The sequence below is a fragment of the Mauremys mutica genome, chromosome 6 (assembly GCF_020497125.1).
Source record: "Mauremys mutica isolate MM-2020 ecotype Southern chromosome 6, ASM2049712v1, whole genome shotgun sequence".
NCBI classification, from domain to species: Eukaryota; Metazoa; Chordata; order Testudines; family Geoemydidae; genus Mauremys; species Mauremys mutica.
Window position 1 is genome coordinate 26060186 of NC_059077.1, and position 19387 is coordinate 26079572.

Sequence of the window (19387 nt, forward strand, 5' to 3'; positions counted from 1 at the left end):
TGATTAGCCAGTGATGGCATTGATATTTATGATGGACTCCCAGAGCCCAAGTCCTCCTTTGATGTGGCTGTGCAGAGCCTCAATGATTATTTTTGGACTGGAGATTCTGTTTTGTTGAGGAAAACATATTTTGAAGCTTGCCAGCAGCCCAACAAAACCATATGTAAGTTTGCGTGTCATTTGTGGTGGTTGGCCCAGGACTGTGAATTTGGGAACATTATGATGAACATGCTCAGGGATATTTTTGTGACTAGCATAGCCAATGACTGCCTGGGTGAAAAGTTACTGGCTGAAGATGTTAGAACTCTAACTATTGATGCTTCAGTTGCTAGCAGTGAGGCATTTGAGAGGGCCTGGTTTGAAAGGGGCCTGTGTCTCAGATTGCTGCTACCTTTGTGTCTACACTTACACCATTAGCTGCTCCTGCTTCCATCACCCCCCAAAAACAGACATAAATGCTACCTACTCCTGTTCCACATTATCGGCAGCAAAAGTTGCCAGCTTCTCAGTGTTTTTGCTGTGGTAGTACGAGTCACTTGGTCAACTTCCTTGCCTGCCTGTATAGAACTGCTCTGTGCTGGGCTCGTGGGCAGGGCCAGTGCAAGGATGTTTCGCGCCCTAGGCAAAACTTCCACATTGCGCCCTCCCCCCACCCTGCGCCCCCACCCTGAGGTGCCCCCCCCGCAGCAGCTCCTCCCCTACGCCATGAGGTGCCCCCCCCGCAGCAGCTCCCCACTCCCTACCCTCCACCCTAAGGCACCCCCCCGCCCCAGTTCACCCCTAGCCTGCCTCCTCCCCGAGCACGCCGTGGCCGCTTCACTTCTCCCACCTCCCAGGCTTGCGGCGCCAATCAGCTTAGGCGCCACAAGCCTGGGAGGTGGGAGAAGTGAAGCGGCCACAGCGTGCTCGGGGAGGAGGCAGGCCAGGGGTGAGCTGGGACGGGAAATTCCACTGCGTGCCGCCGCCCCCCCAACTTGCTGCAGGCAGCCCGCCCCGCGCTCCACTGACCCTGCTCCCTCCGCCTAAATGCCAGCGGCGACCGGGGCAGCTGAAGATCCGGTCGCCGCGGTCGCTGCTGAAGAAAATGGCGCCCCCCCAAATCCTAGCACCCTAGGTGACCGCCTAGGTCGCCTAAATGGTTGCACCAGCCCTGCTCGTGGGAATGAAGGATACTTTAAATTAGAGTACTGTTGTATACTGGTTCGCAGTGATGGGAGGCGTGAAATGCATGATGTAAACGTGGAGCCACATGCGACCATTTTTATCAGAGACTCTGATATTTCCTTTAGTATGATCATCTCATGTGGCAAGGCGCTGGGCACTGGTATCCCATATCAGATAAATTAATGGTGTACCTCTAAATGCATGGTGGATACAGGTGCTGAAGTTAAGCTTCTCTTCTCTGGATTAGTTCACTGGCTATAAAAGATTGGAATTTGTATGCTTTGCAGACAGTGGGTAAAGCTATATGCTCTGTGCTCTACAAAGGCATAGCCTTGACTGAAATGTTTTATACTGTTAAAGACACTCTGTGAATGCTGCTCTGTTTATAATTATTATTTTTATGAAATAAGTGATTGACAGTAATTGGTGTTAATCATGGGATAGTTTGTTTACTACAGGTATTTGCAATCTGAAGCTTTTGTATAAATGAAGAATGAATGTTTATGGCTCTGTGGAAGACACTTGAGTCAAAGCATTAGCCATAACTATATATTTTACATATTAAGAATTATGTTTCTTACCCAGTTCCTAATCAAATGTTAGTTATTTAAATGTTTAATATTTTGTTTTGGTTTTTAATGTGGTGTTATAGCCTCTCTCCTTGTAATTTGGTTTAATTAACTACAATCACACACAAATATGATCAAAATATAGCATTATATTAGATCAGTGGTCTCAAACTTTAGCAACCCAAGGCCCCCCAATTTTGATTTAAAATTTTTCATAGACTCCCAAACCCCCCACTTAGCCCCAGGCCCCACCCCCGCCCCTTCTCTTCCCCGCCTCTTTCTGCCCCCCCCCCCCTCGAGCACACCCTGTCCCCGCTCCTCCCTCTTGCTCCCAGCACCTCCTGCATGCTGCTGAACAGCTCTTTCCCTGGTGTGCAGGAGGCACTGGAAGGGAGGGGGAGGAGTTGAGCAGCAGGGTTGATGGACCCCCTGGAGTACCCTCGCGGATCCCAGTTTGAGAAACGCTGCATTAGATCATTATAGTGTTGAATAGTGATGAATGCTGCAACTAGCTCAGGAATATATATGATGCATAGAACGGAATATAATAGTGTACCAGCCGTTCTTAATGTATAATAAGTAACAATACAATATCATAAATGAAATATGAAATACTAAATCAATTGATGCTGCACATTAATGGAGTTAGGTGGTCACATTTGTATTCATTTTTAGAAAGTAGTTTAAAATTTCAGTTTAGACCAAATTTTTTTTTTAAACTAAAGTAGTTTTGGCAAAAGGCCTGATGTTGCAGTTCTTAGTCAAAATTCCTAGTGAATTTAGAATCATAGAACCATATGGTTAGAAGGGACCGCCAGGGTCATCTAGTCTAATCCCCTGCCAAGATGCAGGATTTGTTGTGTGTATACACGTCAAGACAAATGGCTGTCCAGCCTTTTTTTGAAAACGTCTAGTGAAAGAGATTCCATGACTCCCCTAGGCAGTTTATTCCATTGTCCTACCATACTTACAGTTAGGAAGTTTTTCTTATCTGGTTACATCTATGACATCAAAGTCAAAGAACAGAAGTGCATGCAAATGAAGATGGGCTCTCTCGCCTGCCCATGCTGGTTGAAAGGTGACCTGTAATAGAGACAGAATTTACCAGATTTGTCAACTTGTTTCACATTAGGTGGGCCCCAGTGACTTGTTTAATGGAAAGTTAGCTTGTATAAGGACTACAGGATTGACCCCCTGGTTAGAGAAAAAGACTGCTTTCTCATTTCATTGTGTGTGTCTCATGAGTGAGCTTGATCCTACAGATAGCTGAGTGTGCTATCTCCAATCTAGAACAGCACTTAAGTGCATATTTAATTTTAAGTTATTAGGACTGCTGATGTGCTTAAAGTTAAGCATGTATTTAAATGCTGTGCTTAATCAGGGTCAGTGTATTCAGCATTTCACAGTATCAAGTCCATAATGAGCAACAATTAGTCTGCATCACCAACAGCAATCAGATAAAATAATTTGGGCTACATCCTACAAGACACGATTCCTTTATACAGGGAATAAACAGGGAATAATGCATCTGAAATAAACAGAGTTATACTGGCATGAAATTGGTGTGAATGCAAACAGACTCAGGACCACTGACTTTAAATTATTTTCCCCCTAAATAAGGGGAGAAAGAGCTGTGTCTCTGTACTCCTTTGATATAATTGAAATAAAATCCATTAAATAGAATGTTGTCTGAGGTTTAATGTTACTTACTTTGAAAGGATTCTGCTTAGTTGCATATTGCACTTATGCAGGAGAGACTATCCATTAGTCTATCAGAAAGGGAAATTTGTGCAAAACTCATATGAATAATTTTCCATTGATCTCTCTTAAATTAGATCAGCTAGAAATGTTTTTCTAAACTTTTTAACAGTGCAAATAACTGGCTTGCTATAGCCAGCTCTTGCAGCAGTCCTTTGGTTATATGTGAATTCACTGAATATGAACATACTATGTGTTACAAGTAGGGAGATCAATTATTTGGCCAAACAGTACAAAAATTCACTCCAGGTGACAAATTAATATATCCCTGAATCAGTAACATTTTTAACAAATAAAGTCAGTATTTCCATTTCTTTGACCCCTCTTAACTAGCAGTCTCATATAACTAGATTCTGTGTTCACTTACTTCAGCATAAATGCAGAGAAACTCATTGAAGTCAGTGCTCGTAGTACAGTATGTAAAGATAATTGATATTCAGATTTGGGAGAGTCCGCTGAATATGTTTGTACTTGTAAGAATTTTTTTTACAGTGAGTAGGGGAGTGGTTATTCTTGCTTCCCTAGCATGAGAAATTAAACCGAAATTGCTTCTGCCTGTGTCTTTAGAAAATGAAAGATTGTGTAGCAGTGTTCAAAGAAAAGTCGAGAATAACCTGAATATCTTAGTCAGCATTCTCTTTCTCAGTAAAATAAGTTCTAATGTCCAGCACTGTGTGGCTTACTGTAAGCATGCACTACTAGTTCCTCTCTTTGTCTACATTCGGTTTACTGTAATTTATTATTTTGTAAAGTAACCCACATGGTTTCACATAGTGCTTTTCAGATTCTGTTCTACCTGTGAAGTCAGCCTGACAAAGCTATAGTTATCAGTTCCTTGAGTCTTGGACAGACACGAGAAAAGTGGATTTACGTTGCGTGCATCCAGAAAGACATCTTATTACTTTCTTTAATCTTATAATATATGTAAGTTAGTGTTTTTAGAGAAGTTTTCCATGCCGGCTATAATAGATCTATACACAGTATGGTTTAAACACAAATTTTACTTTTAATGCCTTGTGCTAATACAGAAACAAAATTGGCTGTGTTCTGTTTGCCTTTACTAGAATGAGACGAGCAGCAGCATCAAATTAGATGAGTAATAGTTCAACTCCTGCTACTATGTGCTGCACTTAAGGGGAGGGGTTCTGTGCTTCAACTTTGCCTAACGGTGACATGAGATTGGAATGCCATAGCTGATTCATGCTTTAGGTTTTTTCTCTCTGATCAGGGTTTCTTTTACCATCAGGAATCGTCCTTTTCTTGTACTAGGTTAAGATTAACACCACATTTGTTTATTTCTCATGAGATGAGTAAACCCAGCTCCAAACAAATATCCTATAGTTGGCGGTTTTAGTTAGTGATAAATTGAGGAGATTTTGTCCTGGTTTTTGTAGTATGTATATGTGGAATGTCAGGTGATGATTAAAACTTAAATAATGTCACAGTTCACATCATTGACACACAGAACATATGGTGACATCAACACCATGATTATCACAGGAACACAAGCATCAGCTAGTATTTCATGCTTTAAACAATTTTGAAGAAAGCAGAATGCAAATGGGAAGATCCTCTTGACTGAGTGGAAAAGAAAAACTTCCAAAGAGGAGATTTTATTTTGCAAGTTTCTCAGCACCCATTAAGCAATTCAAAGAGTCCTCAAGTAGAGTTGACCTAAATCAGGTCCATTAAACTCAGAGCTCCAGTATGAATCTACAGAAAACTTGAGAGTTTCTGGATTAAGTTTAGAAGTGTGAGCAACAAGGGTGATGTTGTGGTGGGAATCTGCTACAGACACCAGACCAGGGGAATGAGATGGATGAGCCTTTCTTCAGGCAACTAACAGAAGTTACTAGATCACAGGCCCTGGTTCTCATGCGGGACTTCAATCACTCCAGTATCTGCTGGGAGAGCAATACAGCAGTACACAAACAATCCAGGAAGTTTTTGGAAAGTGTAGGGGACAATTTCCTGGTGCAAGTGCTGGAGAAACCAACTAGGGGCAGAGCTCTTCTCAACCTTCTGCTCACAAACAGGGAAGAATTAGTAGGGGAAACAAAAGTGGATGGGAACCTGGGAGGCAGTGACCATGAGATTGTCGAGTTCAGGATCCTGACACAAGGAAGAAAGGAGAGCAGCAAAATATGGACCCTGGACTTCAGAAAAGCAGACTGACTCCCTCAGGGAACTGATGGGCAGGATCCCCTGAGAGAATAACATGAGGGGGGAAGGAGTCCAGAAAACCTAGCAGTATTTTAAAGAATTCTTATTGAGGTTGCAGGAACAAACCATCCCGGTGTGTTGAAAGAATAGTAAATATGGCAGGCGACCAGCGTGGCTTAACAGTAAAATCCTTGCTGATTTTAAACACAAAAAAGAAGCTTACAAGATGTGGAAGATTGGACAAATGACCAGGGAGGAGTATAAAAATATTGCTCAGGCATGCAGGAGTGAAATCAGGAAGGCCAAATCACACTTGGAGTTGCAGCTAGCAAGGGATGTTAAAAGTAACAAGAAGGGTTTCTACAAGTATGTTAGCAACAAGAAGGTAGTCAAGGAAAGTGTGGGCCCCTTACTGAATTGAGAGAGGCAACCTAGTAACAGAGGATGTGGAAAAAGCTAATGTACTCATTGCTTTTTTTGCCTCTGTCTTCACGAACAAGGTCAGCTCCCAAACTGCTGCACTGGGCAGCACAGTATGGGAAGGAGGTGACCAGCCCTCTGTGGAGAAAAAAGTGGTTCAGGACTATTTAGAAAAGCTGGATGAACACAAGTCCATGGGACCAGATGTACTGCATCCGAGGGTGCTAAAGGAATTGGCGGATGTGATTGCCATTGGCCATTATCTTTGAAAACTCATGGTGATCAGGCGAGGTCCCGGATGACTGGAAAAAGACTAATGTAGTGCCCATCTTTAAAAAAGGGAAGGAGGAGGATCTGGGGAACTACAGATCAGTCAGCCTCACCTCAGTCCCTGGAAAAATCATGGAGCAGGTCCTCAAGGAATCAATTTTGAAGCATTTCTAGGAGAGGAAAGTGATCAGGAACAGTCAGCATGGATTCACCAAGGGCAAGTCATGCCTGACTAACCTAATTGCCTTCTATGAGGAGATAACTGGTGTGGGAATTTGGCAGATGGGTATGTGAGGAGCTGAACTGTTTAGGCTTCAAGGACGGGCTAATTAGGCTGTGAGCTGTGTAGTGAGATGCTGGCCTTGGACTGGTTCTCATCTGCCAGTAGGCAGTAAACAGGATAATAAATTAGAAAGTTGTACAGGATGACAATTACCCTATGAAGTTATAGCTGTGCCTGTGTGTATCTTATTAACCAATCAGCAATTGCTTGATTGCTTGCCATAATTGTATATAAGAGCATGCTGAAGAGAAATAAATAACTTTGCTACCAATCACATTGATTGTTGGGCTCTGTCCAGTGCCCGCCTGAAAGGCACCGATGCAACAAACTGGCTCTGTGGATGAGGGGAAAACAGAAGATGTGTTATTCCTTGACTTTAGCAAAGCTTTTGATACGGTCTCCCACAGTATTCTTGCCAGCAAGTTAAAGAAATATGGGCTGGATGAATGGACTATAAGGTGGATAGAAAGCTGGCTAGATCATCGGGCTAATGGGTAGTGATCAATGGCTCCATATCTAGCTGGCAGCTGGTATCAAGCAGAGTGCTGGAAGGGTCAGTCTTGGGGCCAGTTCTGTTCAATATCTTCGTTAATGATCTGGAGGATGGCGTGGATTGCACCCTCACTAAGTTTGCAGATGACACTAAACTGGGAGGAGTGGTAGATATGCTGGAGGGTAAGGATAGCATACAGAGGGACCTAGACAAATTAAGAGGATTGGGCCAAAAAAAAAAATCTGATGAGATTCAACAAGGACAAGTGCAGAGTCCTGCATTTAGGAAGGAAGAATCCCATGCATTGCTACAGGCTAGGGACCGAGTGGCTAGGCAGCAGTTCTGCAGAAAAGGACCTAGGGATTACAGTGGACGAGGAGCTGAATATGAGGCGACAGCGTGCCCTTGTTGCCAAGAAGCCTAATGGTATTTTGGGCTGTATAAGTAGGGGCATTGCTAGCAGATTGAGGGTCGTGATCATTCCCCTCTATTCGGTATTGGCGAGGCCTCATCTGGAATACTGTGTCCAGTTTTGGGCCCCACACTACAAGAAGGATGTGAAAAAATTGGAAAGAGTCCAACAGAGGGTAACAAAAAAGATTAGGGGGCTGGAGCACATGATTTATGAGGAGAGGCTGAGGGAACTGGGATTATTTAGTTTACAGAAGAGAAGAATGAGGGAGGATTTGATAGCTGCTTTCAACTTCCTGAAAGGGAGTTCCAAAGAGGATGGATCTAGACTGTTCTCAGTGGTACCAGATGACAGAACAAGGAGTAATGGTCTCAAGTTGCAGTGGAGGTGGTTTAGGTTGGATATTAGGGAAAACTTTTTCACTAGGAGGGTGGTGAAGCACTGGAATGGGTTACCTAGGGAGGTGGTGAAATCTCCTTCCTTAGAGATTTTTAAGGTCAGGCTTGACAAAGCCCTGGCTGGGATGATTTGGTTGGGGTTTAGGGTCCTGCTTTGAGCGGAGGGTTGGATTAGATGACCTCAGGAGGTCCTTTCCAACCCTGATATTCTATGATTCTAAACATGGGGTACCATACACAACTGTCCAGGGATACGAAGTTGGAATAACTGTTTCCTGTGAGAAAATATCTTCTGTAGTGACAGGGCAAGGTATTGAGACTGTGATGGAAATTGAGGGTGTTCTGTATCTCACAACATCAGTCCATTACGGTCTAATCTTGCAAGTCAAAGCAGAATTCCTACCTATAGCAGTGTGAGTTCCAGAGAGCAAAGGTGGCTTGCAACTCAGCGGGTATGTCTACACTACGGGATTATTCCGATTTTACAGAAACCGTTTTTTTAAAACAGATTGTATAAAGTCGAGTGCATGCGGCCACACTAAGCACATTAATTCGGCGGTGTCGATTTCCGGAGCTTTGCACTGTGGGTAGCTATCCCGTAGCTATCCCATAGTTCCCGCAGTCTCCCCCGCCCATTGGAATTCTGGGTTGAGATCTCAATGCATGATGGGGCAAAAATAGTGTCGCGGGTGATTCTGGGTAAATGTCGTCACTCAATCCTTCCTCCGTGAAAGCAACGGCAGACAATCATTTCGCGCCCTTTTTCACCTGGATTGCCCTGGCAGAAACCATAGCATGGCAGCCATGGAGCCTGTTTTGCCTTTTGTCACTGTCACCGTATGTGTACTGGATGCTGCTGACAGAGACGGTACTGCAGTGCTACACAGCAGCATTCATTTGCCTTTGCAAGGTAGCAGAGACGATTACCATCCCTATTGCACCATCTGCCATTGTAAATTGGCGATGAGATGATGGTTATCAGTCATTTTGCACCGTTTGCATTTGGAAATTGGCGATGACGGTTATCAATCATTTTGTACCATCTGCTGCTGTCATGGGTGCTCCTGGCTAGCCTCGCTGAGGTTGGCTGGGGGCGCACGGACAAAAATGGGAATGACTCCCTGGGTCATTCCCTTCTTTATGTTTTGTCTAAAAATAGAGTCAGTCCTGCTTAGAATATGGGGCAAGTGTACTAGAGAACCAGAGAGCACAGCCGCTCCGGGTCAGAGCCCCAGAGATCCCGCAGAAATGATGAGCTGCATGCCATTCTAGGGGGTGCCCCTGCAACAACCCCACCCGTTGCTTCCCTCCTCCCCCTACCCTCCTGGGCTACCGTGGCAGTGTCCCCCCATTTGTGTGATGAAGTAATAAAGAATGCAGGAATAAGAAACACTGACTTTTAGTGAGATAAAATGAGGGGGAGGCAGCCTCCAGCAGATATGATAGTCCAGGCAGTACAGAATCTTTTCTTTAGACATGAAATAGGGGGCTGATGGAGCTCAGCCTCCAGCTGCTATGATGAGGACCGTTACTAAGCCTTTTGTACCATCTGCCGGGAATGACCGGGAGTCATTCCTATTTTTACCCAGGCGCCTCCGGCCGACCTCACCAAGGCCAGCCAGGAGCACTCATGGGCTGATGATGATGATGGATAGCAGTCATATTGTACCGTCTGCCACCGCGAAGGGGATGCTGGTGTTCAGCGCTGCAGCACCCCGTCTACCAGCAGCATGCAGTAGACATAGGGTGACATTGAAAAAAGGCGAGAAATGATTTTTTTCCTTTTTCTTTCGGGGGCGGGGAGGAAGGGTGTAAATTGATAACATACACCCTGAAACACCCGGGAAAATGTTTTTGACCCTTCAGGCATTTGGAGCTCAGCCAAGAATGCAAATGCTTTTCGGAGACTGCGGGATAGCTGGAGTCCTCAGTACCCCCTCCCTCCCTCCATGAACTTTGATTCTTTGGCTTTCCGTTACGCTTCTCACACAGCACTGTGCTGAGTCCCTGCTGTGGCCTCTGTCTATCATAGCCTGGAGATTTTTTCAAATGCTTTGTCATTTCGTCTTCTGTAATGGAGCTCTGATACAACAGATTTGTCTCCCCATACAGCAATCAGATCCAGTATCTCCCGTACGGTCCATGCTGGAGCTCTTTTTGGATTTGGGACTGCATCGCCACCCATGCTGATCAGAGCTCCACGCTGGGCAAAAGGAAATGACATTCAAAAGTTCGCGGGGCTTTTCCTGTCTACCTGGCCAGTGCATCCAAGTTCAGATTGCTTTCCAGAGCAGTCACAATGGTGCACTGTGGGATACCGCCCGGAGGCCAATACTGAACATTTGCAGCCACGCTAACCCTAATCCGACATGGCAATACCAATTGCAGCGCTACTCCTCTCGTCGGGGAGGAGTACAGAAATCAGTTTAAAGAGCCCTTTATATTGATATAAAGGGCTTCGTTGTGTGGACGGGTGCAGGGTTAAATCGGTTTAACACTGCTAAATTCGGTTTAAACGCGTAGTGTAGACCAGGCCAGCCTGTAAATGGTTGAGACAAGGCTGTAGGTAATTTCTGGAAAGGCAGAGAACTGTACATTTACATCATATTAAAGCAAAGTGTGAAAACAAAATGTTTTCATTTAATTTCAAGTGGATGCTAAGGGTTTGATCCAAAGCACATTGATGTGCATAGGAGTCTTTCCATTGAGTTTAGTGGGCTTTGGTTCAGAATCTGTGTAAGGCAGATTTTGCTCTTAGAGCCACAGGGTATTTTACAACTTTGTTGTTGTTCTCTCCTTGCTGATGGGAATCTCTCATTCACTTACATGGCAGACCCCTAGGAGATAAGGTATGCGGAGCTGAGGGCAAATATTCATGGTTAATGTTAAATTTAGGGAAACCTTCACAGCATTTTAAAGACCAATTGTTTTGTTAAATTAGCTTAATTTAATCTTTGATTGGATTTGTGGATGTTTCCACATAGTGTAACCAGATCCAAAAAGATAACTGTAATTTCTCTTTATGTCCTGTTTTCCTTTGTTCATGCTTCCTATATTTTAAGTGATATCAGGCTCAATTTTCTAGCATGAAATTCAAACTAAAAGAAAGTTTATTCTTTTACAATTTGTCCTTTTCAGGAGAAGGTGGATAACTGATGGATCATTTTGTGCTTCAGACAATACTCCTCTACACGACGTTGTGCTTCAGTACATACCAAGGTCAAGGTAGAGATCTGAGTGCATGCTTTTTACTCTGAAATGCATATACAACAAACAGAACTTTCTCTGTAGAAATTAGAGCTGACTTGTTTCCAGCTCTTCTGTTATTAGGTAACCTGTGGTTCTAATAAATCAGTCTCTTTTCATTACAAAGCATGTGGGAGGGTCAAAAGCACCACAGTTCACCTTGTAAAATTACTTTTTGTTAAACTCACGTTGATATGAAATCAGACATTTATCTATCTACTACTACTTTATCTCAGCCATTTTTGACCTGTATTTTCTTCTCTGGATTATTCATCTCCAATTTGCCCAGTTTTGTACTCCTCCAAGACTTCTTCCTGAGACACAGAGGCCCGTTGCTGCCAGCTTGCAAAGGGTTCACTCTTCTGTAACAGCAACTCCTAACAGGCCTCACAAACTCATTACACCTAGCGCACCACTTTTAGAGTATTTATCCAAAAAGGGTCATTGAAGTCTCTAATCAGGCATACAGATCCTCATAATTGTTGTGAGATGTATGTATGGATGATATTAAGGAGTTGTGTATATGTACTTGAAAATATGTTTTAGGGACTATGTCTCAGGCAGGGTTGACATACAAAGGATGTAGTCACATGTGTACTCGATTCATATGTAAAAAAAGCATTGTAAGCCAACACAATGGAATCTGGTTTGTGTACAATGTCAACATGAAGATGTAAAGTCAACATGGAGCCAGCACACCAGGGAGTCATCCTGACTCTAAGGAGAAAACAATGACTTTGGGAAGTAGGAGAAGGCAGAAAAATATCCATCTCTCACTGAAGAAACAAAAAGGACAGTAGTTTTTGCAGCTATGAAAGGGGGATCGACATCATGGTTAGAGATGCTGGGAGATAAACTATCTCACCTAAAACAAATTTAGACAACAGTTTAGCCTGTTAAAGTTAAGTTTAGATTGTAGAAAGCATGTTATAGTTTTTGTTTTATATGTAACCATTTCTGTTTCCACCATTATACTTATTCACTGTCTCTTAAATCTTAGCCTTTGATAATAAACTTCTGATTGTTTTCACTGTAAATCTATCTGAGTGCTATGATGTTATATTGCAGCTGATCCTCCGTTGAACCAAACAAGCTGATGTTTGCACTGTTCCTTTGGGGACAGCTTACCTGGTAATTTCTGGGAGTGTCCAGTGGTTAAGGGCTGAACACTTCAGGGGAAGTGCTTCAAGGGGGTTTAGGGGCTGGGATGCAAAGTAAGGGCTGAGGAGATTGTTTGTGTAGCCAACAGATTGGTGACATCAGGGAGCGGACGCTCACTTAAACACAAGCAAGTCTCTCTCTCTCTCTCACTGAGGCAGGGGGATAACAAGGTGACTCACAGTTCTGGGCATCCCAAGGAAGCATCACACTTCTTGTTGCATGTGTCCTGGTTCTCATCCCTGTAAATGTCAGCATTGGTCCTCTAACTTCTAGTCACACTTATCCAAATCTGAGGGTTAAATCCTCAAAACTTTTCACCTCAAATGCATGTGCTGTTTCAGGGACATGACCACATATGCGATATGCATATGCTTAGATAGCAAGGGAAATTGTGTGGACACCTTTCACTAGGCCTGTTACACTAAAAGAATAACCTAGGCAATGCTTTAATTATGGAATCATGCTCATGGTTCCAAAGCTATTGTTACAAGCCATGTTCATTTAAATGTATTTTCAGTGGTTATCATTAAAAGACAGCATTTACCAAGGGCTGGTCTACACTAGAAACGTTATACTGGTTTGACTATGTTAGTTTGGTGGCTGATTTTTTGTGTAGTTATATACTCCTGGGGGAATTCTGTACCTAAAAATTCTGTGCACAATATTTAAAAAATCTACATATTTTATTTGTCAAAATAATGCAATATAATCACTCTTGTTTCAATTATTTTGATAATTTATTTAAACTACAATATAATGGATGGAGAATGGGAGTGGGGAGCGTGGGGAGCACTGGAGGAACACCCAACCCCCCTTGCCTAATAGTAATAGATAGGTTTCACCCTTTATATCTAGTTATTAGTCAACAGATATATGCAGCCATATGCTCAGTGTTACATCATGGGCAACTGAAGAGCAAGTGAGGACTGGGGAAACAAATTCACAATTTATATTGGCCACTGACCATCTCCAGAAAAGGAAATAGCAAACAGTTCATGGAGCATATTTGGATAGGAATTTTTTTTCAGTCCAAAAAGTTAGACCAGTTCTAATTGCTAAAGCAACGTATGCATTTATAAGGCCATACTGTCCTTTACACCACTCTGGCAATCTAAAGGAGCCTTAAAATTTTTACACCTGTTTTATACTCCTGAGGAATTCACAAAGACAATGGGAAAAATTCACTAAGTAGGCAGGCTGCTACATTCTGCTCTCCTGAGGGGACAGAGCCTGTCTCATGCCTACCTCCTCAGAAACACCCTGAAGCCCAGCCCCTCCATGCCAAGCGTGCTGCAATAGAGTGTCTCTTTCTCACACGTACAACTTCCTACCTCCTCCCCCCACCCGGTGATTTACATCTCTGTTGGCTGCTCCGGGCACCTGAACCAACCTGACTGCACTGTCGGGGAGGGGCATGACTGCTCTTGCAGCTTCCCTTTACTTCCCCGTCAGAAGTCATTTTTCTGTAGGGAAGCAAAGAAATCTGCAGGGGACATGAATTCTGTGCACATGCAGTGATGCAGAATTCTCCCAGGAGTAAACAGTTATACCAGTATTTAGCTCTAGCATGGATGCAATTATACTGGGGGAAGGGTGCTTTTACAAGATCAGTATAATTAAAGCAACAAAACATTCTAATGTAGACAAGCCAGTATCTGAGATACCACAGTTACTTCCCTTTTCTACAAATCTCAGACACAGAAGTGTGGTAGCTATTGGCAAATGATGATTTCTTAAAGAAGTTTGCTCTGTATGTGTAAATTAACGCAAAAAAGCTTCTAATCCACTCATTGTAACTCAAATGTCTGTAGAGTCTTGAACTAGAAGATGAGCCCTTACAAGCACAAGTATGATGCAAAAAGAATTCAGGCTGCAGCAGGCCCTTTAAGATCAGAAAATCGAGTGATCTACAAAATTTCTTGAAACATGCAAAGTTTGATCATGTTTCTGATGATCAATCTACAGATGGTTCTGCAACTTCCACTTCTGAGCCTTCCCAGTTAGTGAGGATGTTGATTTGGGTTTGTCAGACCTGTTGAATGTCAGAGTCTCTGATTCCAGCACAGAGTTTAGTGCTGAATTGTTGGGACCCAGAACGTTGTCCATTAGTTTGCTAGTGCAACTGTTATGGACATGGATACTGAAAGAGGTTCAATTACTGAAAGCATGGGGCAGAACTTTGATTTTGACAAGGCAGATCTGGCTACTTGGCCAGAGGAGATGGATTTTGTTCACTGTTTTTCATAAAAAAAAAAGTCCTGTTGCGAATTTAGAACAAGACTTTTTGCCTAGCAAATGCAAAGGAAGGCAACTATTAAAGTCATAGTTCTCAAAAGTTCTAATGGGAAGTTACACCAGTAAGCTTGGTTGATATACAGTCTGAATCTTACCTTTTTATTCTGTTTCACTTGTTTGCTTTTCCAGCCAAATTCTTTGTCTTCCTTTTGCACCTTGTCAAATTGGGTTCACTATCTTTTTTCCATCTTAGTGAGCCAACGTGAGTGTTCAAAGGAACACATTGAGGCAATTGCTTATTGATGGATCTGGTTGGAAAAGGGTCTCACAAAAGGTGTGCAGACCTGCTGTAAATTGTAGAAGGACATGTGGTGCATTATTTTGCATCATCTCATAGGTATTTTGCTGCACTTAATTGAGAGGTGTTTACCTTTGAGCACTGCAGATGAGAAATTATACAATCCTAGTAATAGCGGTTTTTGGGTTTACTTGATTTTGGGTTTACTTGAATTGCTTGCAAGTCACGATAGTGCATTGTAAGTGCTATGAAAGCGCCCATTGATTCCTTAGCTACATTCACAAAAGGCCTTTAGCTGGGAGATCCCTAACACAGAAACTGCTCTGTGTATTTTTTTTGCTGTCTTCGTGTAACTGTGGCTGCTTGTGAAAGGTGTTTTAGCAAGGTAAAATTAATTATGACCTAAGAACGTAAATGATATGGGAAAGGTTATGCGATCTCGCAGTTTTTCTATAGAGAACTCAGAAACAAAGTGGATAGACTCAGAATATCTGATTACTGAGAATGCTTCAGGAAAGGCTAGGAAGGTTCATTTGTAAAAGAACTTGATGATGACAACATTTTTGCGGGGTGGGAGGGTGTTGGGAGGGCAGGATTTGAGTTTTCAAACCAGCACCAGAACACTCTTGGCATGGCACTATGAGGAAGTCTAGCAAATCCCTACCAAACTCCCATGTTCCTTATAATTTAAAAGAAATGAAGTGTCCAGAAGTTGGGTCTCTATGACATTTACCCAGGGTACAATCTGGACATCTGAATGGCTGTATCCCCTCAACTTTCCAACCTGGAGTGCCTTTTACACTGCTTTGCTATGAGAACAATACTCCTGGCCTATTCACACACAGCCTCTAGCATGCAAAATCACTCCCAGCTGGATTATATGAGTGCTCTAGGCAGTCACTCCTGAATTAATTGCAGAGCGACACCAGCAAATTCTCAGTCCTAGACTTATCCCCAGAAATGTGCATCTTGTTCAGGAGGGTGCTGGGCAGTACAATATAAGCTCATAGGAAGTCTGTCATTTTATTGACAGCATTTGTGCATATTGTTTTCTATTATCTCAAATGGAAGTTCCCAAACACTTCAATCCATGGAAACCTCCAGCTGCTCCATTGCCAATATGTAAAGTTCTCGCTCACCCCCTCCTTCCTGCTAAAGAATGTCCACTTAACTAGGTGATGGTCCACTTGATTTTCTTGACACCTGGTTAAAGTGTTGACTAGCATTTTGTCTCTGGGGAACTGGTCTGAAGCTATTTTTCTAAACTTGAGACATGCCTCAGCAATTTCGTACACAGGACAACAATGTTCAGCAGATTATGAGTTTTCAAATTGTACCTCACAAGGCATAATTTGTACAAAATTTATCATGGTCTTGTAAAAAGGATGAATATGGGGTACAGACTGTCACAGTGTCTCAATGCCATATGTAGCCCGTCTGGTGAATGTAGTTCTTCAATCTTTGGAATATAATAGTTGTCATATGCTGAATCCCTAAAATGTGCAGTTCTCTAGCTACTTCCATCATAATCAACATAAATGGGCTTTTACTCAAGTTAAACTGGTACAGGGCAACTTCCTGGTCTCCTGAATACACACACGCCACCACCCACAGAGTTCAGAACATCTCTAGTTATGTTCATATTCCTTTTAGGGGTCCCAAATACTAAGGACTTCATATGTTTTCCTGTGGCTTTGAGCATCTCATTTAGCATGACCCATTTCTGTTCCTCTTCCACCCACATTGCTTTACTGATATTCTGTACATGGAGGCATCCTTGTCTCTCTCTCGCTTTGGGATGGAACACTTCATCTTAGACCTGTTCCGGTTGGGGCTCTGCATTGCAGTTCCTCTGATCAGTGACAGGGCCTTTTTCACCTTCTCCTTTTCTGATTCTACTTATTCTGCATTCACATCAGGGTCGCTCTTATCTTCCTCTGGCAGATGTACCTCTGAAGAGCCAGCCTCTCTCTTTGCATATGTCCAGTTCCCTTTGCAAGGCAGCCAGTTCAGCCTCTAGGCTTTCTAGCTTTTTATCCGTCTCAAAATCAGATTTCAATCCTCCCTTCCTCGGAGGGTACGTCTACGCTGGAATAAAAGGCCCATGGTACGTGGTGGGTCAGCAACTTGGGCTCACAGGGCTAAAAATTGCTGTGTAGACATTCAGGCTTGGGCTGGGGCCTGGGCTCTGGAACCCTCCCTCTTTGTCTACACAGCAGTTTTATAGTTCTGCCGCCCAAGGCCCATGAACCCAAGTCACCTGACTAGGGCCAGCTGCGGGTGTTTATTTGCTGTGTAGATGTACCCTGAGGTTGATTCTGGAGCTTAATCAGTTCCTTTTATAGCAGTAAACACTTCTGTCTCCTGATCTCCTTTGAGGCAGATCAGCTCATGTTCTTGCTGTGTAGCCTGCACTAAGATCTTCTCCTGTGACACACTTGTCTCTTCCAGCTCCTGCAGGTATTCAGCTATCTGCGTCTGTAATCCCATCAGCAGTAGCAGTCTTCTCTTCCAGCTTTCTCCAGTCCATTATTGTATGGGTCTGCTAGGTAGCTGCGGGATCTACTCCAATTATCACAACTTCTGTTTTATGCCCATCCTCAATGTTTGTGCCACTGAATACACAGTCCTTTGATGAACAACTAATTGTCCTTTTTGGAAAGTTTCTGGAGGAGTGATGTGTCAGTCAGTTTCTCTGCATCAACACAGGCCTCCTGGTAATCCCCTCACATGCTCCACCATTTTATCACACATCTTACCAACATTTCAATGCCTCGGCCCTGCATTTCTAGGTGGTGCTGGTCTGGCTTTCTCAGCACCCTCCCCCGGGGGGGCAGCTGCAAGATGGAGCAACGTGGGGGAAGGGGTACCTGAACACATGCTGCCAGCTGTGTGGGCTCTCCTAATCAGCTGGGTAACACTTAAATCTCTCCTGGGCAGCCATTCAAGCGTGCAGCTTACAGGGAACACAGGCTGAGTGACAGAGAGGATGGTGGTACTGACCATAGTGACTGAGAAATGAGGGAGAGGAGAAAGTATGGAAGGGGAGAGATTTAAAGCTCTGCTTTGGTCATGGTGGGCTTAGACATCCACAAGGAGATGTCAGATAGACAAGCTGAGATTATTAGCTGGGACAGAAAGAGAGAGATCTACCTCTCTGCTCCGAACCTGTGAATCATTGGTTGAATTTGTATTTGCAAATAATACTGCCCAGAGACAAGATGCAGAGGGAGAAGAGATGGGTCTGAAGGACCCCAGTAGTTAGTTTGGGGTGGGAGGGGGTTGGGAGGTTGGATGATTCTTTAAATGAAAAAACCTGAAGGAGAAATTAGTGAGTTAGGAGACCTATCTAAAACTCAGCACTTTCTAGTCATTTAGAACTCTTTACAACCAGCCAGTACTAATATACTAACTGCTGGGCTGAAATACAGGGACAATTCCCTCTCAGCTTTCACAGAGAATAAACTTTAGATAGATGCAATGATGCTTATAGATCATCCCCATCTGTGGAGTTATTATTGTTTTTATTATGGCAGTGCCTAAATGTCACAGGGTGCCCTATGGGGGAAGAGGCCAATGCACCTCTGTGTGGCCCACTGACTCCTAATTAGGCTTAAAAGAGGTCACCTCCGTGACTTCAGGGCTTGGGCTATCAGTGTATCCCTCCCACCCCCCAGGTGGGTGGCAGGGCTCGGACTGTCAGCCCTCCCATCCCAGGCAGGTGGTGAGGCTCGGGCAGTCAGTGCCCCCGTCTCAGGCGGGAATCAGACTTCCAGGAGTTCTTGTTTATTCTTGATCTATCCATGACATTTACTAAAAGAACCATGACAAAATCTTAAACTTATTCATTATCCACCTTCAAATCTCTCCTTAAAACTCTTTTGCCATGAAGCCTATTAAAAAACCTGAACAATTAGGTTTCTGGTGTGCTAAAACCATTGTCTGCCATGCTGAGCAACATTGTCACATTGTTTTCTTGTACTCCCCAATAAATGTCCTCCGTATTCATCTGTTGTCTCTCATCTTATACTTCGAACAGAAGCTCTTTGGGAGAGGGACTGTCTGTTTGTTCTGTGTTTGTACAGTACGTAGCACCACGGGGCTTCTATGTTCTACAATAATACCAACAATAATAAAAAAATCTAAATGGACCAGGCAGATACAGGGCAGAGGAAAGGGATAGAACATCAGCATGAACAAACACGATGGTATCCAACAGCATTCTAGTTTCACATTTGTTTGTAGTTTTTAAATTTATCATTTGCTCTCGCCCTGAAAGGAGAATGCCAACATCTGCATGCCCCAAGTTCAGGGACTGTGAGGGGAAATGTGGCTGGGCCCAGATATGGTCAATTAGATTAAGAGAGGGGTATGCTCTGAGGAGTTTGGTCTAGCTGCCAGGAGGAGTCAGACTTTCCATATGAGGAAGAAATCTTGGCTCAGTTTTGTCTTCACAAAGCTGTCCTTTTAAGCTCATTTTGAAATCAGGCTAAAGGAAGCCTTTTGAACTCCAGCTG

The 19387-nt window shown here is 43.4% G+C and overlaps 1 protein-coding gene across 2 annotated transcripts in view; it reads left to right on the forward strand.

Annotated features, from left to right (window-relative positions):
• Positions 1-19387, forward strand: part of OSMR (oncostatin M receptor) — a 66664-nt gene that overhangs the window by 7073 nt on the left and 40204 nt on the right. For both annotated transcript variants that reach the window (XM_045020134.1, XM_045020136.1), the window contains exon 2: positions 11069-11155. In XM_045020134.1, coding sequence (XP_044876069.1) covers positions 11086-11155 — 70 coding nt within the window. In that variant the 5' untranslated portion in view covers positions 11069-11085. The remainder of the gene's footprint in view (positions 1-11068; positions 11156-19387) is intronic.